At 58.8% G+C, this 23,387-nt stretch overlaps 1 protein-coding gene across 1 annotated transcript; it reads right to left on the reverse strand.

Annotated features, from left to right (window-relative positions):
* Nucleotides 1-324: 324 nt before the first annotated feature.
* On the reverse strand, nt 325-22,146 carry CAND2 (cullin associated and neddylation dissociated 2 (putative)). The gene is made up of 15 exons (XM_004581318.2): nt 21,876-22,146; nt 17,997-18,140; nt 14,794-14,948; nt 14,280-14,403; nt 12,216-12,481; nt 11,026-11,131; nt 10,785-10,927; nt 8,378-8,670; nt 7,113-7,254; nt 5,345-6,847; nt 4,225-4,320; nt 3,571-3,740; nt 2,851-3,015; nt 1,573-1,680; nt 325-654 (listed from the first exon to the last, which is right to left on the reverse strand). Exons 1-15 carry the CDS (start codon nt 21,941-21,943, stop codon nt 427-429), a joined length of 3,711 nt encoding a protein of 1,236 aa, XP_004581375.2. The 5' UTR covers nt 21,944-22,146; the 3' UTR covers nt 325-426.
* Nucleotides 22,147-23,387: the final 1,241 nt, after the last annotated feature.

The raw sequence follows: 23,387 nt of genomic DNA on the forward strand, positions 1-23,387 counted from the left end.
GTCCGGGTCAGCTGTGAAGGCACAGGAGCCACTTCACGGACGAGCCCCGTGGGGTGCCAGGTCCCTGCCAGCATTTCTCTGAAGTGTGTGCAGGAAATGGTCACAAGTTGCTTAGTTGACTTTTATTAGCCTGAGGTATCACAGAAAACACTTCAACCTGTCTGTACTGGCAGCCGTGGGTTCAGATGCCAGCTGGGCCTGCCTCGTGGGCATGCAGGTTCCCAGCAGACTACCTGAGTGTTCTGGGGTGTGTGAGCAGGGCTCCCCGTCGGAAGAGGCCAGTCTTGGGGATTTGCCCTCCAACTCCCAGCTCGGGCTGGGAACCTTGGCATGGGTCCCTGGAGAAGGCACTGGGAGCGGAGACTGGGGCCCCCAGTCGGAGGGCACAGTTAGAGGCTGGGGCTCCCTCCCCGAGGGGGGGCTGCCCTAGCTGAGCTCCACCGAGTCCATGCTGGACCCTGAAGTGGGGTCCTTCTGGATGCTTTCAAAGAGGGCCGTCAGCTCGGGGTTGGAGCGGATCTGAGAGGAGAAGTCGGCCATGCTGGGGCTCTTGCCCACCTCGGGGATGGTCAGCAGGGCAGCCACGGCCCTCATGGCTGAGCGCTTCAGTTCGTCTTGTTTCTCAAACTCCTGCTTCACGGAACCAGCTTTGACCTGGAGGGAAGAAGGAGTGGCCTTGGCCGAGCCTGACCTTGGCCCCTCTCACTGGCATCGCTGCTCACCTCTGCCCGCACCGGGCTCCTGAGATGACCTTGAGGATGCTCGAGACCCACTACCCAGTCCACTGGGTTGCCACCTTTGTCTTTGTTGTAATTGGGTTGTGACCTGTAGGCACTTGGCTGTTGCGGCCAGTACGTCTGCACTTAGTGCCCTCTGACTAATGGGAAGCACGGACTCGGGACGCCTCTGCGGGGCTGCGTGAGGACTTCACACCTGCCTGCAGGATCCAGATTTGGAGGTTTTACATAATCCTGTCCCTGCTTCTCCACCCAGTGGAGGAATCAGGAAACGCGGCTCTCAGAGCTGTGGGCACTCCTCACAGTGACCAGCAGGGGGCATCCTCTGCCTGTGCCCAGGGGAAGCCTCGGGCACTGCAGGACCATTTTTACAAGTGGGGTCCCTGTTGGGAACTGGGGCTTTTTCAGGATGTAGCTTGAGGAAGGCTAGAGCTGATCTGGCTGCTCGCTGGAATTGTCAATAGGACAAAAAACCCTTAACCAAGAATAACCCAGGAAATGACTTTAATCTTTTGTCCATGTAAGAATTCATTTTCTCTTTTGGAGAAAAGGTTTTGCTATTTGAAAATTCCTGCTCTGTGGCATGGCAAGGCCTCCGTAGGACCTGGCAGGGCAGCAGCAGCTCGGCCCTGCGGCCATCAGGCACCTGAGGCTGACCCCGCCTCTGGATTGGGAGCTGACAGCAGGGAGTCCGTTCGGTCCAGGACTGTTTGCTTCCTGGCCCCTCACTAAGTGTTCAGTCAGACCAGCTCTGCAGTTTGCTATTCAGCCCCAGATCCCCTGTGTGCACACTGGAACAGTGAGCAGGGCTGCACTGCAGGTGCTCAGGGCTTACCTTGGCAGTGCAGGTGGCCCTGAGGGGCTCAATGAGCCGGTCCACCCTCTGCAGGACGGGCATGGGACACAGGGTAGCCAGGCGGGCAAGCATGATGAAGGTGAGCATCTGGCCGGGAGGAAGGAGACGAAGGCTGGGTGGCGTGAAAAGCAGCTGTGCTCCCACGCTCACAGGTGAGATTCCCAACAGCTGAAAGGCAGAGCCCCCACCCCGGGTGTCCCCAACAACACAGTGCTCCTCGGGGACACTGTGCCTTCCCGAAGAAGCCCGCACTAAAGCACAGATGTGTGTCTGCAGTTGGATTCACAGCAGCTTCCGAACAGACAGCTCTGCTGGGGAAGACGGCTGGCGGTGTGCACACACTCGGCTCCCCAGCGCACGCTCCAGCACGTGGAAAAGGAGAGGTTGGGCTTTGTGTCTTTAGCACAGCACAAAACTAAAAAGGAGGAGGGGGCCAGTGTGATGACACTGTCATCCCATGTGGGCACCTTTTGTGTCCCAGCTACTCCACTTCCCATCCAGCTCCTTGCTTGTGGCCTGGGAAAGTGGTGGAGGACGGCCCAAAGCCTTGGGACCCTGCACCTGTGTAGGAGATGGGCTCAGCTCTGGCCATTGCAGGTATATGCGGAGAGAACCAGTGGATGGAAAATCTTTGTTTCTCCCTCTCTCTGTCAATCTGCCTTTCCAATTAACATAAACATTTAAAAAGAAAGAGGGCCTGGTGCGGTAGCTTAGCGACTAATGTCCTCGTCCGGAAGAGGCATCAGGCTCCTGGCTTCGGATCAGTGCAGCTCTAGCCATTGCGGCCACTTGGGGAATGAATCAACAGATAGAAGATCTTTCCCTCCATCTCTCCTCCTCTCTGCATATCTGACTTCCCAATAAAAATAAAATAAATCTTTAGAAAAAAAAGAGAATATGGCCTGAACCCATTCAGGTGCCTGCCTGATTGATGCCTGGTGGGCCTGGATGCCCTCATGTCAGAGCAGGGTGAGATGGGCTGCCCCACACTGCCCACTTCTCTGGGATGGGTGCGCAGGCCAGAGCACCGTGAGGCACCGAGAGCCGGCAATGTGACCGGTAGTCAGCCCGCTTGCTGCAGGGGTTCGGTGCAGCATCCCGGCATGCTCCCAGACGCTGCCCTGGTCTCCTCCAACGGGCAGGTCCAGCTCACCCGCCCACCCCAGGCAGCAGAGACGTGGCTGCCTTTCCTCTTCAGAAAGCAGGAACAGGGAGCTGGGACAAGCAAGCACGACCGGGCGCTGCACGGGCTCCTACCCGGATGTCATAGTGGTCCTTGAGCCCGTCCTCCACGTGGTTCAGGAACTCGCAGATGTCCAGCTGGCCCAGGCAGCTCTCGAGCAGTGAGTACATGCACTCAAAGGCCGCCTTGCGCACGTCCAGCCCGTCGTCCACCGTGTGCTTAAAGGGCCCCATCTCCACCTGCCGGAGGGGAGGGGCAGGAGGGGCCTCTGACAACCGGCTCTCGCTCCTGCGCATGTGAGGGGGGCATGGGTTCTGACCTTGGCATGCCAAGGTGTGGTGACTGTGCTCTGAAATCCCCTCCAAAGCTCTGCATTTCTGGCACAGCCCAGCCAGGAACCACCTGGGCAGCAGAAGCCTCGCAGGAGGCCCAGTTCCGGGACCTGGGACTTGGCTGCTGAACTTCCACCCGCCCAGCATCCCTGATGCGAAGTGCTCATGACCGAAGCATTTCAAATGTGCTGCTTTGCGGGTTTCGGAATGTTTGTACACACGGGGACCCCTTGGAGATGGGACACGAATGCACTCCCCACACAGTGGCCTGAAGGCACAGGTGACTTAATCTGTCTTGTGTTCCGCGTTTTGACTCTCACGTGCCTCTTGGGGTCAGACACTGGATTTTCCAGATGGGGTGTCGTATCAGGCCCCAGAACATTCTGGATTGTGGAGCATTCCAGATTTCGGGTTGGGGATGCTCGAGGTGTCGCAGGGTCCCCCCGGGGAGCAACGGCTCACCTCACGGATGAGGTCCCGGCGGACCTTGGTCTCCTGGTAGAGGAGGGGCAGGATGTCGCCCAGCAGGTCCCGCACCAGTGAGGGCTTGTTGTGCACAGCCGAGTTGAAGAAGGCCAGCGTGGCGCGGCGCACGTTGAGGTCGGGGTCCCGCAGGCTCTCCATGAACTCCCCTGGTGGAGGGGCAGACTGGGTGAGCCATGCAGGGGACATATGGCCACCTGCTAGGGCGTGCAGGCCACTGGAAGGGTGGGGAGGTCCTCCGTCCACATGGAGCTGCCTGCTGCTCTAACGGCCAGCCCAGCCAGCTCAGACGGTGGGCTTAGACCAGCCCTGTGCACCCACGGGATGGGGCAGTCACAGTGCCTGCACCATAGGACGTGTTTTAGCTAAATGATCTGTTATTTATACAGAAGGCACACAGCAGAGGGCCTCTGGTGATGTGGCACCCAAAGCTCAGAGAGGTAAGGATCTCACACGAAGTCACACAGCTTTTCCCAGAGCGCATCTCTTCTGTACAGTTCAGGCTTTCTGGAAACATGCTCATGTTTTCTAGGTTAAGGAGATCAGTCCTTAGGTGGCCAACAGGTGGGAAAGCTCAACCCCAGCTCAGGAGCTGTGCTGGGGGTGCAGAGGGGGCCAGAGGGGGCTGCTCACCTATGAAACTCTTCAGGAGGGGGTCGATGGGATGTGGCTGGTCTGAGATGAGGAACTTGACTGCTGTGATGACGGTGCTCCGGGTGTGCGGCCGACCTACAGGGGGAGACGGGCACAACATGCTCCGGGTGTGTGCCAATGGGCAAGGCACCGAGGCCCTGAGGCTGCCCCAGCCCCCTGTGAATCACAACTCAGGTCCCTGGGGGAAGGAGGTGCAACCGTGGCCCTGGGCTCTTCCTGCTGCTGCCTGAGTGGGGACGGCCAGCTGTCCAGTGAGCACACAGCACAAACACACAAAGGGGCAGCGAGCTGGGAAGGCAGGCACGCCAGGCATGGCCTCCAGAGAGCCTTGGAACTGCGTGACACTTCTCGGCCCCCGGCCCCTAGTCCTACTCATTCATAAACAAGAATGATCTTAAAGGAATCAATCAAAAGCATTACTCTCTTTCATATGTAGCAAAAGAGAGCCCTGGGCCAGCTGTGCTGCCAGCAGGCTGAAGGCCCAGGCGACTCAGGGACCCCAACAGGTCTCGTGGCAGCCCCGTTTCTTGGAACTGGAGAACTCACTGGGGCTGTGCTGAGAGCCAATGGAAGGGGGGACACACGAGGGGGCTTCCAACACTTCATGGAAAACAGAACTAAAAGATGAGTTTGGATGTAAGAAAGCCAGCCTTCCTCCCCCTCCCCCTTATGCCAGGGACACTGTCCTTAACAATGTCCCTGGGTCCACACAGCAGTGGGAGCCAGAGGACTGTGTTGCACAAACTCAGCGACCATGACTGCCTGAATTACCGCCACCATTTCGGCCTTGCTTGGTGTTCATCAGGCCTCCTCCCGGACACAGTCCTTGCCCTGTGTCACGCCCAAGGCTGCGCCACCTGTCCCAGTACTGGGGCCAGATGCCTGAAGCCCTGGTGCTTCTTCCTTCTGGGGGCTCTGAGCCATCCTACCATACACACAAGGCACTTGTCCTTCTGCCTCCCATCCTGCAACCCAGAGGGCCTAACGGGAGAGGGGGGTGTCCGGGGCCCCTGTGCCTCCAACTCACAGAAGCAGGACTCCTGCACCAGCTCCGAGAGCTGCCCGCATGCCGAGGGCCCAACTTAGGGACGGACCCTACCTGCAGCAAGCTGCTTCCGGAAGCGGGGCAGGAGGAAGGGCGGGTTCACCAGGACAAGCTTCCCGATGCACTCAGCCACCACGCCCCGAGTGCCCTCCTCGGCCCCCTCACAGCGCTGGAACAGCAAGGCCCAGACGTCCTCTGCGTAGGGCTTCAGGCTGTCGGGCTGGGCGGCTCCCAGGGCCTCCCGGAGCGAGTGCAGCAACAGGTACTGGCGCCGTGGCTCGGCCTCAATCTGAGCCAGCAAGAAGGGCAGAAAGTCGGGCAGGTTGCCAGCGCCCACACGGCCCAGCGCATAGGAGGCTGCGGTCCTCACGTCCTCGCTGGGTGAGCCCAAGGCTTCCAGCAGCACCGACTTCAGCTCGCGCTGGGGGCCCGGTCCAGCCACCTGGCCCACCTCGGCCAGCGAGAGGAAAGCCAGGACCTTGACAGCTGGACTCGAGCGGGGTGACTTGGCATCGCAGACCAGGCGGCTAGCCGTGCCTGCTGCTTCCTGGGGACAGGCAGCTGAGAGGGCTGCCACACACCGTGCCAGTGAGTGGTACACCTGCTTGTGCAGCCCGGGCCCACCGTCTGCAGCCTGCTCGTACACAGGCGCAGTGAGCAGGCGGATGAGCTCGGCGTAGTCCATACATGGTGGCCGGGTCCCCACCAGGGCCTGCAGGAAGCCCTCAGCAGCTGCCAGCACCCCTGCGGGCAGCAGGGGTGACCGGAGCAGCCGCAGTAACTCCGAGAGCACAGGGCCGCTGACCTCTGCCAAGGAGGCTGGGTGGGCCTGGGTCACAGTGGCCAGGAAGTCCACAGCCAGCTGGGCCACATGCATGTCACTCTCGCTGACCAGGGCGGGCAGCTCAGCCAGCACGGCCTTCACGGCGGCTGGGGGAAGGCTGAGTCCGTGGCTTTGGGCCAGAGCATCCAGGGCAGCCAGTGTGGCCAGCCGCAGCGCCCGCTGATTCTTGCGTAGGAACGAGGCCAGGATGGGCAGTGCCTCGGCCAGGATGGGCTGTAGGTCCAGCCGCAGTGGGGACATGGCTACCAGGGTCAGTGCCTTGACGGCGGGCAGCCGGGTGATCTCGTTCCGCAGGCGCTCCAGCAGGAGGAGTAGCGTGGGCTGTAGGTCGTCTCCAAGCCGGTCACCCAGGTGGCCCACGAGGTGGCCCATGCAGGAGATGGCCCGCTCCTTCACCTCCTGGTCCAGGTCGGTGGCACGGAGCCGTGCCAGGGTGGCTGTGGACATCTCTCCCACGTACGGCTCGGGGTCAAGTGTGCGAGGCCTGTCCAGAGGCCACAGGGCCCGCACGAGCTCTTGCAGCACCAGCAGGGCCTCGGCTGCAATCTTGTAGAAAGAGTCAGCCACGCAGGCCAACACCGGAGGCAGGAGGGTGGGCAGGTGCAGGTGGAAGGCCTCAGCCGGCTCTGTGCCCAGCAGTCCCTGCAGGAAGGCTAGGGCATCCATCCGGATGGTGGAGGAGCTAGTGCGGTCGGTCAGGGAGAAGACGGTGCCTGGAAGATGGGTGTGAAGGTCACAGGGCAGTGGAGAGCACTGGGAAGCAGGGACGGGGCCAGAGCTGGACCACAGCACTGATCCCCAGGGGGCAGCAGGCAGGGCTGGGAATCTAGCCCTGCTCTTATTCTGCTGGCAGCTGCTGATCAGAAGTGCTGGGGCTGGAAGTGGGGCCCGGGCTCTCAGACTATCGGGCTGCTGGGGAAGGGGCTGGGCTCTGGACGAGGCCCAGGTCGGCAGGCTCCCAGATGCGGCCCCACCTACCTGCCACAAGCACGGGCATGTGCTCTGCCAGGCTGCCTGGGAGGACAGCTGCCAGCTCGCCCAAGAGGCTGAAGCAGCCCTGGCGGCACCTGACGCTCCTGTCCCTCAGCTGCCGCTGCAAGGCCTTAACCACGACGGGAACCTGTGGGCGGGGGTGGGAACGCAGTCAAGGGTCAGGCAGAAACCTCGCAGCCCACCCAGCAGCACGAGGCTCTGCCCAGGAGCGTCCCTGGGGCAAGCCAGCACGGAGGAATGTGCCTCCTGGGAGGATCTTGCAGGTTGGGTGAGGGGTACCCCATTACTGCATACAGAGCCTCGGGGGGCAGCACTACACTAGCCTCTTGCACACAGAACCAATATACTGTGGTATCAGCTCAAGGCCATGGGGCAGACTGGCTGTCATTACCACGCTCAGCAGCTTGACTGGTCCCGCCATAGAGACCCCTCCCTTAGCTACACTCTGTCTCAGGGGGAGTGCCTAAATCCAGCCACAAGAACAACTCTCACAGCTGCGTTACCTGCCTCCCTGCTATTTCCACTTGGGCACTGCTGTGGCTCGGCTATAGTTTCAGGGAGTTCCCTGAAGATTCGTGTGATGGAGGCAGAGTCCCCAATGTGGCAGTGTTGGGTGGTGGTGGTCCCTTTAAAGGTGGAGCTTGATCGGGTGTTGCTAGGAACCTCAACCTTGGGAGGAATGGGGATCGTTCTGAGAGAGGCTAGTCCAATGGCCCCATGTGGCTTGCAGCTGTCAGAGCCACTGTCTCAGGACCCACCCCATGGCACCATGCTGTTCAGGTTCATCTCCATGGTCCTCCAGTCTCTAGGAGCACCCAGCCTCAGGTATTTCGTTAGGGGGTAGGAAAGTGGGTCGGTACAGCACACCTGTCCCAGGACAGAAACCTTCACTCTTCAGCCAGAAACTGCTGTTCCCCTCCCCCCTCTGTTCCCCTCCCCCCTCCCCCCGCTGCCCCCTGCACAGGGTGAGGGCCTCCAGGCACGCGGCAAGCCATCCCCCGCATGGCAGCCGAGGGCACACACACACACACACACACACACACAAACTGGGTCCCCTGTCTCTCCTCCCAAGGTTTCCACGTGGTCATGGGACATAACTCCCACTGTGGCCTGGCTCTCTGTCCCTGGGCCAGTGCCCCCATGACTCCCGTGTCACTGGGCCGGGCACGGAGTGTGAGCTGAAGACACACTCTTCAGAGGGTGAAGGGAGGTGGGGAGGACGGGAGTGGGCCAGGGCAGGGCTGGCCCACCTGTGCCCGCAGCATGTGCAGGTTGCTCCCAGTCTGGGCGGGCTCCTCCACGGCCTGCAGCCACCCCTTGGGGGGCCGAGTCTGCCGCAGCAGCACCACGTAAGCCCCAAAGACGTCCGCCTTGACGTTCTCCTCCCGTTCCTTGAAGCGGCAGATGAGCGCAGGTGCCAGGGTGCGGTGGAAATTGGGCAGCAGGTCCGGCCGTGAGCCGATCAGGGCGGCCAGGCACTTGGCTGCCGCCCGGCGTACCTTCCAGCTCATGTCGTCGTCGTCACTGTACTCGGCCTCGCTCTCTGCGGAGGGACAGGTGGTGGCTCAGGGCATGGGTGGAGGAGACTGGGCACTGTCCACCTCTTCTGTCAGCAATGCCACCTGCTTGCCAATGACACCTGCTATGTGCCACACACGGCACTAGGTGCCTCCTGTCCATAATGGCATTTTAGCCCCACAATGACCTTCTAGGAATGGGGTTACTTCTCTCTCTGTAGAGGGAGCTTGGTGAACCAGCCAGGGCGGCCCTCTGCCTCTGGCCCCTTGAGTGCTCTGATCAAATAGGAGGGAACCTAACTCCCAAGAATCCAGAGAAGACCCTAAACTCATTTGAGCCATCGACTTGTCCTGGCTGTATGACAGTCCCCATCTCTCCCACCGAAGGGAGGGTGCTGGAGCCCAGCTCTGGCCTCCCTTTCAAAGGCTTCTAAGCAGGGTGCAAGATAAGGACACTGGGTCTCCGTGGCTTGCTCTCCCGTTGAAGCCAGAGTTCAGCAAGCCTTCCCAATGCCTACCACAGGAGGGCGCTACTGCACTCCATGTGACATGACAAGATGAAGTCTGAGGAGATGAGACTCCCCCAACTGTGGCACACACAGCCAGCCAGCAGCGGGGAGAAGATGTGGGCCTGTAAGGCCCCATCGCATCCCCTGAGAGACACAGCTGAGGCAGGGGCCAGCACGTTCAAACCTGTGCTGCTGCTGGCCCACAGACCCCCGAGCCCACACACATGGACAGGCCACAGTGGGCTGTGCCCAGTCCTTCAGCATGCGATCCCTCTTAATGGCCAATGTTTGCTTTCCTCACCCTGTACCACCCATGGCTGCATATCAACGGACAGAGGAAGTCTCGCACTCAATATTCCAACACGCCCATCCTATTCCTCTCCCACAGTCCCACTGGGGTCTCACCACCCCATAAGGCCCAGAGCCCCATGTCCATCCGGCAACACCTTGCATCTGTGCTCTGAGAACCATCTCTGTAGCTGACAGGAAGGACCACTGGTATGGAGTGAGGTGGCCGCTCCATCCATCTCTGCCCCCAGATGCCTCTCTCCCCCAGCATGGCTGACCTCTCCTCCTCCGCCAGAGCTTCATTTTGCCAGGTTAAGCACGCACCTCCTGAATGCCATTACTAATCACAAGAGCCCAGAGCCCACAGCTCAGGGTGGGGTGGGGGCTTGTCTGGCAGACTCAGTTCTGAGCCCCAGCCATACCGCTACCTGGCTGTGCTCTCCGGCCTCTCTCTCTTGGGTCTCAGTTTCCTGGTCTGAAATAAGGGGTCCCCAAGGCCTGGCTTTTCAGGATTGCTGGGAAGCATACAAAGTCCCAGTACTTCGTGCATCAAGAGATGTGACCACAGTCACTCTCCAGTATCTGGGACACCCCTCACATAACCAAATCTGGGACCGGTTCTGTGGCATAGCAAGTAAAGCTGCCGACTGTGGCAACAGCATCCCATGCTGGTTTGTATCCTGGCTGTTCCACTTCCGATCAAGTGTCCTGCTAACAGCCTGGAAAAGCAGCAGAGGATGGCCAAAACCTTTGAGCTGATGCACTCACATGGGAGACCCAGAAGAAGCTCCTGGCATCAACCCAACCCAGCTCTGGCCATTGCAGCCATTTGGAGGATGAAGTAACAGGTGAAAGATCTCCGCCTCTCTCTTTCTAACTTTACCTTTCAAATAAAATAAATGAATTTTTAAAAGAAAAGTAAAATAAATAAATAAATAACATCACTTTTCTGAACTAATAAAATGTATGGAGATTCTAATTCCTCCCATCCAAAGGCACAGGATTTGCACAAAACACCTTGAGTCCCTCTCGATGACTGCTCACATCAGTACAAGGCAAACACCTGTCACGCTGCAGTGTTTAACAGAGAAAGACCCAAAATAGCCAGGATGGGCATAGTATGCATGCAGTTCCTTTCCTGACTACGTCCAATCTGCACTTGGTTGAACTGCGCATGCGGAACCCATGGACGTCGGGGGCTGGGCGGGACAGCTGCTCCAGGAGACACTGACCCATGCAGTGACCCAGACAGTGGGGCTGCAGCCAGCATCAGACTGGGGTGCCCACTGTAGCCGCACTCCTGGCTAGGGAACCCCCACCTCCACAGCGGGCCATCTACCCACCTGGCTCGCTGCACTCGCTGTCCTCCGTCTCCATCTGCTCCTCTTCCTCTTCACTGTCGTAATTGTAGTTGGGGTCATGCTTCAGGTACTCGAGGCACAGGCTGGTCACGCCGGGCACATGAGGGCCCATCTCCTTGGGGCACCTATGAGGCAGGACAGGGCGGGGGTGGAGCTTGCCGAGGTGGCCCAGGCCCATCTCCTAATCTCCCAACACCCCACGCCCCCTCCCAGAGGCACCTACTTCCGCAAAAAGGCTTCAAAGGCTTGGAGGCAGGACTCCCGGAGCTCGTCGTCATCCAGGTGGCAGAATTCCTCCACTAGGGGCACCAGGCGGTCCACGTGCGCCCCTGCAGGGCCGGGCAGGGGGTGGAGGGTCACGGCAGCTGACCAGACCCTCTGTGGGGTCTCCCTAGCCCACCCCTGCACCTGTCTGCTGCAAATTCTATTCTGACGCTCCTCGGTTACACAGATGTGGCTTCCAGCCCCAACTGTGACCACCTGGGTTGTCTCCACAGCAAGTGGGAAGTGAGGAGCGAGCACAGATGCACAGATGCCGGGAGGACTAGGGGATGGTCCAGGTGGGGCTCAGCCCAGGTGCTGAGCACGCAAGGCAGTGGATCACAGAGCAGTGTCACTTATCAAAACTGGAATCCTCGCTCTGGCCCGACTCCCTGCACCAGGCTGCAGGTCCTAGCTTGGGGGAGCCGAGCCGGGAGGTAGGATCCCACCCCTGCACTTCTCCAGCTACACACAGCCTGACTGGTGTGTGGGGCCAAAAAAGGCCACGCTGGCCTGGAGAGTCCAACCTTCCCTTCACACTCGACTCCGGGAGCCTGGGACCCCATATCCCCTGCTCCGCTGGGCCCGAGCCCTTGTCTCAGCCTACCAAGGCCCTTTGCCAAGCGCCCAAGGAGTAGGCGCTGGTTAGGAGGGTGAGGGGAATGGGACAGGATGTGGATTTGTGGGCTGAGGCAGGGGCGCTCTCTACCGATACTGCCTTTTTCTACTTGGAGTCCGGAGGTGCCTGAGGACCCCCAAAACACTGACAGAAAGCAGCCCAGCAGCCGCCTGGGGTGAAGCAGAGGGGCCCCAGGTAAGCCAGGAGTGAAGGACTCGCTCAGTGTTGGCTGTGGTGGCAGGTTCACTCTGGCTGCTTGCTGTGCGTACATTTGCCCCAAACAAAGGTATATTCTTGCTATGACGAAGGCACTTGCAAAGCAGGAAGCTTGCAGGAACCTGAGTGGTCCGCCTGCATGGGTGAATCATTAAAACCACATGCGAACTCCAGCTCCGACTACCCCCCCACCCCCGCCCCCACCCCCACCCCGCCACCTCTGCAGGACGATTTGCACCTGGAGTCCAAGACCTCACCCCAACCACGCCCCTCACCAGGGCCCCACCCACCACCTCTCCCAAGCTCCGCCCCCTCACCGAGGCGGTGACCGGCCTGGCGTCCAACGCTGCCCAAGCACTGGATCAGGGTGCGGATGGCAGCCGGGCTGGCAGGCGCACGCGGGCCGGGCAGCCGGTCCAGCAGATGGTCGGCGAGTTCGACGAACAAGTCCGTGTTGCAGGCAGCCGCCAGGTGGCCGAGCGCCACTACCGCCCGTTTACGCACAGCCAGGCGTGGGCTGCTGAGCTGTGGCAGCAGGCAATGCAAAAGGCTGGCGTGGAAGGCGCCTAGCGGGGCACCTAGCCTGGCAAGGGGCGAGAAGAGAGCCAGAGGAGGGGTGTCAGGATACGACCACTTGACAGGCAGCTGGGCCAGATGCCCCCCAAGCCCCAGGTACACGGCGCTGGTTCTGCAACTGTGAAAACTTGTCTAATTATTTCTTGGGGGAGAAAACAGGTTCTTGGGGCTGCTCTGCCAGGCATTGCCAAATCAGGTGTTCAGGCCCCTAGCCTGGGCAGAGGTGTGGTGGTGAGGGGCGGGCCTGGGGTTTGGGACTAGCCTCAGGAGCCCTATGTCGTCCCCTGCCCCAGTCACTGCTCCTCACTGGGGCCAGAGTGGGTTGACATCTACTCCTGACCCAATCGCTCTCTGTTCCTTCCAGGGTTTGCCCAGGGCCCCTGGGATCACCTGAGCCTGCAGGTCCCACGCCAGGTGGCTTCCAGGTGCAGCTTGGAACCAGGCCCTAGTGGTCCTGGGGCCTTTCCTCGTCTCCATGTCGCAGGGCTTCCTGCTGAGACTCCTGTTGGGTTCCAGCTGCTTATCTGTCCACCTACTATTTGGGCAGGGCCTGCGCCACAAGCCAGGCTGAGAAAGACGGGTCCTGGCCGTGGGACTTCCCTCCATGCGGTTTAGGGCTGGTGGATGTCCCCAACCCAACCCACCACCTCCCTTCTCACACTCCCACCTGTGCCCCAGCACAGCTCCACTGACTGCACGCAGACTTTGGGGCTCATCTAGGCTCTGTCTCTGACCCACTGCAATCCTATGGAGTTGGCCTGCTGAACATACCCCTGATGCACCTGCCTGCGGGAGCCTCTGGGCCAGCTCCCGCCCATTCACTCCCCTTCCCATGCACTCCGCACACTGTGCAGAGCGGTGGGAGAACACACTCTGTCCTACCCTCCTGTCCGACCCAGCAGCTTCATCTCTCCCCGACATGATGGCTAGGCCAGCCGCCTCCTCACAGGGCCCAGGAACCTGTGGCTTCTGCCTCTGCTGGGGCAGTTGGTCTGTCCCCTGTCACAAATGCCCTTAAGTCCACTGAAACCAGGCTGAGTCCTGCACTTCCTGGAAGTGCAGCTCTAGCAGGTCACTCGCAGGAAGATTCTCCTTCCCAAGCTGGGCTGGAGGTCCTGCTAATTTTTTTTAAAGGTTTATTTTCTTTTTATTGGAAAGTCAGATATACAGAGAGGTAGATCTTCCATCCACTGATTCACTCCCCAAGTGGCCATAATGGCTGGAGCTGAGCTGATCCAAAGCCAGGAGCCTGGAGCCTCATCCAGGTCTCCCATATGGGTACAGAAGGGGACCCCAGGCTTTGGGCCGTCCTCGTCTGCTTTCCCAGGCCACAGGCAAGGAGCTAGATGGGAAGTGGGGATGCCGGGATTAGAACTGACGCCCATATGGGATCCCGGCCTGTGCAAGGCAAGGAAAGACTGTAGCCATTAGGCTACCATGCTGGGCCAATATTTTTTTTTTTTTAAAGATTTTCTTTGAGGTCCTGCTATTCTTGTTGAACTTGCTGCAATCATAGCATCATATACGTCTGTTAACTCCTCCCTGGAAGTGGCTGAGATGGTGCCCACTGCAGAGTCCCATCCTAGGCCAGCACCTGGCCTCTGAGTAGACGCTCCTGTCACAGGCAGTTCTGTTAATCACATGCCTTCAGGCAGGCCATGTCACCCAAAAAGTGTGGACAACTGAGACCAGTTCTCTCCTGCATACTTGCTAGGACATCTAAGCACAGGCCCTGGGATACAGCAGGTGCTGGCTCTGCCGAGCTGAGCTGCTCCTTGTCCCCTCCCCTGCTACGGCCACCGCACCTGCTCAGCATGTCAGAGAGGATGTCCAGGGCTTCCAGCTGCATGGCCACGTCTTCCTGCTGGGTGATGGCGCAGGTGAGCTGGCCCGTGATCTTCCGACACACATTGCTGGCCAGTCCAGAGCCTGCACAGGGCATGAGGCAGGGACAGTGAGGCTGTGGGCTGGGGAAGGAGATGGCCCCTCCACCAAGGGAGCCTTCTTGTGGGGAAGATGGGGAGGGGACAAGAGAAGCCTCTTTCCCTACTGTAGCAGGGCCCAGCTGACTGTCCTGGCCAGTGGGATGTAAGCCCAAGTCCTGGGGACTTCTGCGAAGGCTCCTACTTTGCTTAGGTTGGGGGAGGGGTGGGGTACGGAGGTAGAGTCTTCCACCCTGTCAGTATTGAGCTGCTAAATGGGTACTCTCTCATGAGGACACCCTCCTGCTTGTTCAAGTTGCCCCTGGTTAAATTTCCCAGTGTTCCCAACCACAAACGGGGACAAAGAACACTGGTGCCTCGTCCGGGGGCCGGGTACCTGTGGCTGCAGGGGGCAGCTCCGAGAGGACAGTCTTGAGGCCGATGCCCGCGATGTCTCGCAATTGCTCCTTGTCTGACCGCATATTGGCACAGAGGGCATCCACGATGGTCTCCACCTGGTACTCCTTCACTTTGCCCACCAGAGGGCCCAAGCTGAACAGGGAGGGAGGAGGGTTTCAGAGCCCTGGGCTCAGCCTGAGTCAGACTGCCTTACACATCCCCACACGCTCCCCGACTCGCACCCATGGCCGCATGGACCAGAGACCCCCTCTGTTTTACCCGAATGAGTGGTAGCCCTCTGGTTATGCCAACATCATTCCTTGCACATCCCAAACTTACTTTTCTCACCAGGTGGTCCAACAGGAGCTCCAATCAATGGTTCTGTCACTTGAGTGTACAGTCCCACATTAAGAACAACAGGTGGGCTGGACAAGGGACAGTTCTAGGAAGTGTCCAGGTGGTGCTGGGACCAAATGCCAAGAACCTCGGCCTTGAGCCTGTGTCTCCCGGCATCCCCGTGGGTCAGCACCCTCAGCCTCACCTGGTAGAGCTGAGGAGTTACTCCAACTCTGTGATCAAAAACCACTGCCCAAAATACACTGGGTGCAACAGACTCTGGGGTGCTGTGGTATCACCCCCTGCCCCCAGTCCCTGCACAGGTAACACATAATTGCAACGTGGACCCCAGATGACAGCAAAAAACCACTCCTGCCAAAATCAAGGGGGCAGAACAGGGGCAGGTGTTTGACACAGGATTTCAGCCACCACTGGGACACCTGCCTGATGGGAGTGCCTGGGTTCAAGGCCCAGCTCCCCGCTGGTGTTCATCCTGAGGCAGGTCAAGCCTCAAACCTGGGTGCTCCTTTGTCAGCTCCTCCTCTGCAGTGATCATGAAGCCCTTTCCCCCGTCCTATAGCGTCGCTTTCCAACAAGGCTGCCACTGCCTTGTCTCCTGGTGGGGGGGAAGGGGCGCTTTGGTCATCACAGCCACTGAGTTGGCATGTCTGACAGGCAGGAACAGAAGGAAGACAACGCTGCCACACCCAGCACCGTCCTGCAGGGGTGTCACAGTCCCACTCAGCACACACATGGTACAAGGTGGAGGCTAAGGGTTCACTTGACACGTGCTGTGGATTGAACAAGATTCACCTCCTGAATTTAAATGCACGTTGAGTCCCTCAAAGTGACAGTACCAAGAGGGTGCGAACTGAATCTCATGTTGGCAGTTAGGAGGTGGGAAAGGGCAGGTCCTTGGTGGGGCGGTCGGTAGCACTGTATTGTTGAGGGTCAAGCTGCTGCCTGACACTGGTATCCCATATCAGTGATGATTTCAGTCCCAGCCGCTCCACTTCTGCTCCAGGTCCCTACTAATGTGCCTGGGAAAGCAGGGGAAGATGGCCCAAGTCCTTTGGTCCCTGCCACCCATCTGGGACACCAGGATCAAGTTTCTGGCTCATGATATCGCCCTGGGATAGCCCTGGCTTTTGTGGCCATTTGGGGAGTAGTCCGGTGGCTAGAAGATCTACCTCTCCATCCCTCTCTGTCACTCTGCCTTGCAAATAAAGGGTCCCAAAGCTTTGGGCCATCTTGACTGCTTTCCCAGGCCACAGGTAAGGAGCTGGAAGGGAAGCAGGGCTGCTGGGACATGAACTGGCACCCATATGGGATCCTGGCAGGTGCAAGGCCACTAGGCTACTGTGCCAGGCCCTCAAACAAATAAATCTTAACAACAACAACAACCAGAGAGGTTGGAGCTAAACCAAGCCTCTCTGTTTCCTGACTCTCCACGTGACCCTCTGGCTGGATGCACTGCAGTCGCCACCGTCTGCACCCCCAGTGACGTCTGCTGAATGGTGAGCCATGAGCTTCCAGAACAGGAGCTGGCACAAACCTCCTGCCTCACGGAGGCTTCCCTCAGGTCTTCTGGTTACACAACCGAAAGCTAACACAACACAGAAACAACGGCTTTTTGCATTGCTTCTCTGTACGAGAGATTTTTCCAAGATGACAATTATCAGGTGAGTTGAAGGAAGACAGTACATTTTTTCCCCTGGGAAGTGTTCAGAAAACCTGGCCACTATGCACAAGCCTGCTGGTGACAGCTAAGGCCCCAAGGCTCCCTCCTTATCCGCCTCTGACATCAGCACTGTCACAAGGCCTGGGCACCTGCACACTGCAAACCCACGTGTATTTCTCTGCTAGGTGACAGTGCAGGGCATTCCAGAAACTGCCTTGTGGTCATGCGAGAGGCAGGTGAGGCTATGTGTGGGTTTCATCATACTACAAGCTGCTTGTTATTCAAAGGGACTGTTGGTGCTGCTGGTGGGACACCACAGCTCCACCCTATGGTTGCACTGCATGGCCAGGCAGGGGCTGTGCCCAGGCCACAAGCCTGACCATGTCAACTTCCTGCTTAAAAAAAAAGGCAAACATAAAACCCCCTGTGTGTTGAATCCCCTCTGCCCGTGGGATCATGTCGCTAATACACCCAAAGCAGAAGGCTTGGGTCAGGCCCCCAGGGCCTGACTTGGCAGGTGGTGCCCTGGTCTCCCACCAGGCTGCGTTCAAGTCCTGCTGTCTCCAACCATCCCAGCACACATGTGCTCTCTTGCACATTTCTTTCTTTGTCACCCTGGAGGGAGCTGGCCAAGGTTGCAGGGTGACAGTGTCATAACATCCTGTGCTCAGGCTCTGGGGACTCCCCCAAACTCCCCCCAACCTCCTGCCTCTGAGCCCCACCGGCCCTTAGCACACTGGCCGCAGCCAGCCTGGCCTTCCGTCTCTGCCTGGAGGCGTCTGGCCATGGATAACCTCATCCCACCCCAGGAGCAGTCCTCAGCTGATGAGTGGCAGCTCTGGCTGTCACCCACCAGCTCCCTCGCCAATGGGCATGGCCAGTGCATGTCCCATAGGTCCCTGGGGAGGCTAAGCACAACGTGTCCATGGAGGTCACTTGCTTGCTAACATGTCTTCCTTGGCTTTCTTCCCTTCCCTGTCCCACACCCTTGCTCTTCCGTAGTGTTTCTTGGCATCACTTTCCAAGCAGACTTAGCCTTGAATGCTTGGCGCAGGATCCACCCCTGGAGGATCCAGCCTAGGGCTTCTCCCAGCTTCACCAGGTCCCAGGAGATGCTCAGGACTCTCCCTGAGACAGAACCCTGGCTGGGGATGCTGCCCAGCGCCACCTAGGCCGACACTCACCACTTGACCGCCAGATTCTGCACCTCCCCATTCTTGTCCTCCAGCAGCCGCAGCAGCATCTTCACTACCTTGCGCTCACTGTCCTCGTCCAGCTGGATGGAATCCTTCTGCAGCTCTGACATCAGGTCGCTGGTGGCCATGAACCTGCACAGGAAGGGCAGGGGAGGTGGGCTGAGCAGCTCCAGGCCTCCCACTCCGTGGGTGTAGGCAGCATCATAGGGATGCCCCATGAGTAGAACTTGATACTAGGAGTCAAGGACAACCAGATTATCTGGGTTGTGGGCGTGGACAGGCTGCCATAAGGAGACTCACCTATGCTTGGCACCAACTGCCATAAGGTGTGGGGGACTGGGATGGCACAGCAAGGTAGCCAGGTGCTTGGAGCACCAGTCAAGGCTCCTGCCTCTGCTCTTTGAGCAAATGCAAATGTGTGCAAGCCAGCTGTTAGCCCAGTGCCTGCCTTTGGGGTTGCGGGTGCATACAATGCTCAGGAAAGGGCATTGGCACTTATGAGGTAACTTGGCATGTCACCCCACCTCAGGGAATCCACCCAGTCCCAACCCCAACCCCCAGGCCAGTGGTTCTTACAGGAAGCCATCATCAGGATCACCTGCAGGACTGGGCCCAAGAATCTGCATTTCAAACAAATTCCTAGGTGATGTTCAGGATCAAGGACAGCACTTTGAAGACTATTGCCCAAGGCTACAGGATATCCGCCTCGTGGGAGTGCCTGGGTTCAAGGCAGTGTTCAGTTTGCAAAGTGTCTCCCAAATAAGGAACTACTTACTTGAACCTTGGGGAAAGTTGACATAAAAATACAGGCATTTGAATACGACTAGGCCTTCAATCCCTAGTGACCTAACTCGGGGCTGCCCACTCCACCTTGGTCTCCACTAGGTCCACACCATGCAGGTGTGGAATTCTGCAGGCACCTGCCAGTGCAGCCTGGAGAGCAGGGAGGAGAGATGCCCCGGGGTTGGGACCAGCGCTGCCCGCAGAGAAGGATCCTGGAACAGCCTTGCCTTCTGCTTCCTGCAGCAAAATCTGTCACGGCTGGGTGCCCGCCCTGGCTTTGCCAGCTCATGTCTGCTGCCCATAGCACCCTGCGACCAAGAGCACTGCCCAGGTGCTGGCTGTTTCCTTTTGACAGCAGATTAACCTCAACCTGCTGTAGGAGAAGGCTGGGTAGGAGGCCCGCCGTGGGATGGCAGGATTTGAGCCAGGCCAAGGTCTGAGATGGGTGTGTGTACCCCAAGCATGCTCAGCGACGGGGACATTCAGTGTCCCCAGGCTGCAGTCCATGGGGACCTAGCTCAGCCAGGGGACCAGCTGTGCCTGCCTTTTCTCTCTACTTATTGGAATCCTATTTATCTGTCAGCAGTCCAACTCCAATGTGCCCGCTCAGGACTGAATCTGACCACACTGCACAACTGATCTCACAGGAAGGGATCCTTCTAGATCCTTCTGGACACCTCACTTACAATGCTGCTCACATCACAGGACTGGCAGGCTCTCTGAGCACTTGCCATTGCGACACGGACATGCTCATGGTCCTGTGAGGTCTCATCATTGCTGGGACCCCAGGCATGGGAAGAAGAGAGAGCCCTTCACAGAGCTCAGCGCCCAACAGGCATGTACAAACCCCAGCTCCCAAAGCAACTCTTCTGAAGCAGCTCCATGTTTCCTACACCCAGAGTTCCTGCAGACCCCTGGCTCCCTGGGAAAGAAGCCAGACCATAGGCACGGACAGCTGGGGCGGGGAAGGACAGTGTGGATGGGCCGGTGACAAGCAGCCGGAGCACCAAAGTCTGGCCTTCCATATCCAGGCAGGTAGCTCAGTCTGCTGCTTCATTGAGTGACCTTGGGCAAATGCCTCCTTCTCTCTGGGACTCAGTTTCGCCATCTGTAAAATGGGAGTCTTCTTTGCCACCCCCCTCCTAACATCCTTGGAAGATTTTCTGAGGAGGGCCAGCTCCCAGCATGAGGCATATGAGGAAACCAGGCTCACAGAGGTTGCAGAGCTGGCCAAGGTCAAGTGGCAAAATGGACAGAGAACCAGCCAGTCCAGCAGGCAGCTCTCAGAGCTCCTCCACCAATGCTGTCAGATGGAGGAAAATGACCTGGGAATTCCTGCAGGATTTCCTGGCAGCCCCTGAGTGGTAACAGGGCAGGCCCCGGCTCAGTAAAGGTCAGGAATCACAGGCTTTCTCCACCAGGCCTGGAACCCCCGTGGGCAGTCACCACCAGCCTCTACCCCTGCCCCCTCATTCTCCTTCATCCTCCACCCTCCCCCGTGGATATTAGCTTGGCTTCTTTCCAGAGAAACCCTAGAGGCGGCCTTGCCAGCACTCAGACAGCTGGTCGGCAGGCCCCATCGCCCGTTCTGTGGCTTTAAAAATAGACACCATTCTCATAGGCTGGGTTGGTTTAAAGTGTTCTCCAGGCCCCTGGCAGACACAGGTCCAAGAAGCTGATGGGCCAGCTTGCCCTCCCTGGGGATGGGCCTGGGGCTGAGGCACAGTGGGGCAAGTGCCTCAGCCACTGGCTGCTATGGCACCTGGAATACAATAGGAGAACCAATCACAGCCACCTGCCGAGGGCATAACAGGGTCTGCGGCCCAGCAAGCATTCGCTGAGCACCTACTATATACCCAGCACAAAGCAAGTGCAGGCCCTGGCGGCCTAGGCCTAGGGGAAGGTGTCTGTGTCTGGTCCCCTGCCATGTCCTTACTACCTGCCAGGGTAGGCTGGGCCCGAAGTGGCGACTGCCTGTCAATGACTTTAAAGGAAATAAAACTCCCTGCAGCCCAGGGCAGGTGCCTGGAGCTGCCTGGTCCAGTGCATATCCCAGAGGGGACACCAGAGTGACTAGCAGGTGAAGGAGATATTGGGAGAGGCCAAGAACTTCTGAGTGAGGGCTGGCAGAGAGCAAGGGGTGCCGCAGGCTTCCATGAGCACAGAAAGCTGGGGCTCCCCATTCACACACCCCAGTCGCCTGCCTCACAGCCACACACTGACCAGCCCTGCTGCTCTCCCACTCCGGCCCCCTTCACAGGCTCAGGAGTTGAAGTAACTGACTGGGGTCACCATGATCAGAAAACTGGACCGGCTCTGAGGCCTAGCAGGGGCCTCCTGACAGGTGGACGGCACAGAGCAGGCCTGAGGGGCTGAGGGTCGCTGTGCCCAGCAGATCAGCCTGGAGCTGGATCTCGGGTCCTCTACTCCCCAGCTCTGCAGATACCCAGGCCCTCTGAGCCTCCCAGCCTCAGTTTCCCCGTTGGTCAGATGAGGGTACAGGGAGTATACTCAGAGAGTGGGTGTAGCTGTGCTGGCTTCTGATTGGCCTTCTCCTCTGCCAGCCTCAGTTTCCCTAGAGGGCGAAGAGCAGGACCAGAAGTTCCCACCATTCTTCCTGCCCTGAATCTGTGGCTATCAGATGGTGAGAGGGGGAACAGGAGGGAGCAGGGGCAGGAACCCCCAAAGTTCCACCCCAACTTCACCTCCTGGGCCTAGCTCCCTTTACCCCCACCGCCCCAGACCCTGGGCCCCAAGGTTAGTCTGAGCCACCCAAAGGGGTGAGATGCCTGTGGGGAGAAGGCCGCCACCGAGGGGCCCAGGGCCACAGGGCAGTGGGGCACAGGGCCTGGGGGTATCCGGTGTGGGGCAAGGAAGGTCGGCCACAGCCTGGTGAGGGAGGGCACAGAGGGGCGGGGCCGGGTCGTGGGGCGGGCGGGAGGCGGGAAGCGCCGCAGGCCCCGGGTGGCCGCCGAGGGCAGGGCAGCGACTGGGGCTCAGGGGACATCGAGGCAGGAAGGGGTGGGGCCCAGCGGTCAGGCGGGGGCCGAGTTGGGGGGCTGCGGGAGCGAGCCGCAGGCGCACCTGAAGTCCTTGTCGCTGGACGTCATCTTCTCCAGGAGGCTGGCGATGTGGAAGGCGGCGGTGCTCATGGTGGCTGCGCGCCGCGGGCGGCCGGCGGGAGGGAATATGGCGGCGCGGCCTGCGCTCTCCGGCCCGAAATAGCAGCCCCCGCCCCGCCCGCCCCGGCCGCGGGCGGGAGGCGGGAGGCAGCCCGGGAAGGGCTCGGCGGGCTGGGCCTCGACCCGCAAGCAGCCCGGCACCGGTTTGCATATCCGCAGGGATGGGGAGCTCACCACCTGACGCAGGTCTAGTCCTTCCCCCGCAGCGCCACTCAGCTCAGCCCCGTCGTGGGCTTCAGAGGGTCTGGGGTTCGGATCCCAGCAGCGGGGCCGCTTTGAGCCCACCGAGTCACCTGAGCCTCTGCCTGCCGTCCCCCACCTCAGGCCCTCGGAGACTGTTGCATCACAAGGCCTCGGGGCAGAGGGGCCTTGAGGAGGGTCCCACGGCTGAGGACTCTGACTCACCCAGCGCCTCCACTGCCCTGGAGGCTTTGCATTTAGCAAAAGTGAGAGATAGTGTATAGTTATGTATGGACAGTACGAGCTGTATAGAAATGGGGGGTGGGGCTGGCTCAGCAGTTAAGACACCGGGTACACCCGCATACCTGGGTTCAAATCCCAGCTGCTGCACCTGTCATCCAGTTTCCTGCTAATGCAGAGTCTGGGAAGCGCTCTGGCTCCTGATTCCAGCTTTCTGTAAATGCAGATCCTGGGAGGCAGCAGGTGACAGCTCACGTAGCTGGGTCCTTGCCACTCCTGAGGGAGTCCAAGATTGAGTTCTCAGCTTCTGGCTCCTACCCGGCCCAACCCCATTGTGGGCATTTAGAAAGCGAAATATAGAGGGGACTGCTCTGACTCTCACATTAAAAAATATACATATTACTAATTTTATAACAGTGCAAATGTTTTTACAAGTCAGAAATAAGCAAATAAATATTGGCACAACACCTTTGGAAAACAACATGGTGGTTTCTCTCTCTCTTTTTTATATTTATTTTATTTTTATTGGAAAGGTAGATTTACAGAGAGAAGGAGACAGAGAGAAAGATCTTCTGTATGCTGGTTCATTCCCCAAGTGTCTGCAATGGCCAGAGCTGAGCCAATCTGAAGCCAGAAGCCAGGAGGCAAGAGCCAAGAGTTTCTTCTAGGTCTCCTATGCAGATGCAGGATTCCAAAGCTTTGGACCATCCTTTACTGCTTTCCAAGGCCACAAGCAGAGAGAGCTGGAAGTGGTGGAGCAGGTGGGACACGAACTAGCACTCATATGGGATCCCAGAGCGTGGGAGCCGAGGATTTAGCCACTGAGCCATTGCGCCATGCCTGCTTGCTTGCTCTTTCTTCCTTAAAATTTATTTTATTTATTTTAAAGGCAGAATTGCAGAGAGAGGGTAACACAGAGATTTTCCATCTGCTGGTTCACTTTACAAAAGGCCATCACAGCTAGAGTTGTGCCAAGCCTAAACCAGGAACCTAG

Source organism: Ochotona princeps, chromosome 21 (assembly GCF_030435755.1).
Source record: "Ochotona princeps isolate mOchPri1 chromosome 21, mOchPri1.hap1, whole genome shotgun sequence".
Classification (NCBI taxonomy): Eukaryota; Metazoa; Chordata; class Mammalia; order Lagomorpha; family Ochotonidae; genus Ochotona; species Ochotona princeps.

Coding starts and splice junctions, on each gene's coding strand:
- CAND2 (XM_004581318.2), bottom strand. CDS start 21,943: ATGAGCACCGCCGCCTTCCACATCGCCAGCCTCCTGGAGAAGATGACG. Junction 18,141..21,875: donor TCCAGCGACAAGGACTTCAG/GTGCGCCTGCGG, acceptor CTTCCTGTGCAG/GTTCATGGCCACCAGCGACC. Junction 10,928..11,025: donor TTTGAAGCCTTTTTGCGGAA/GTAGGTGCCTCT, acceptor CCTGCCTCATAG/GTGCCCCAAGGAGATGGGCC.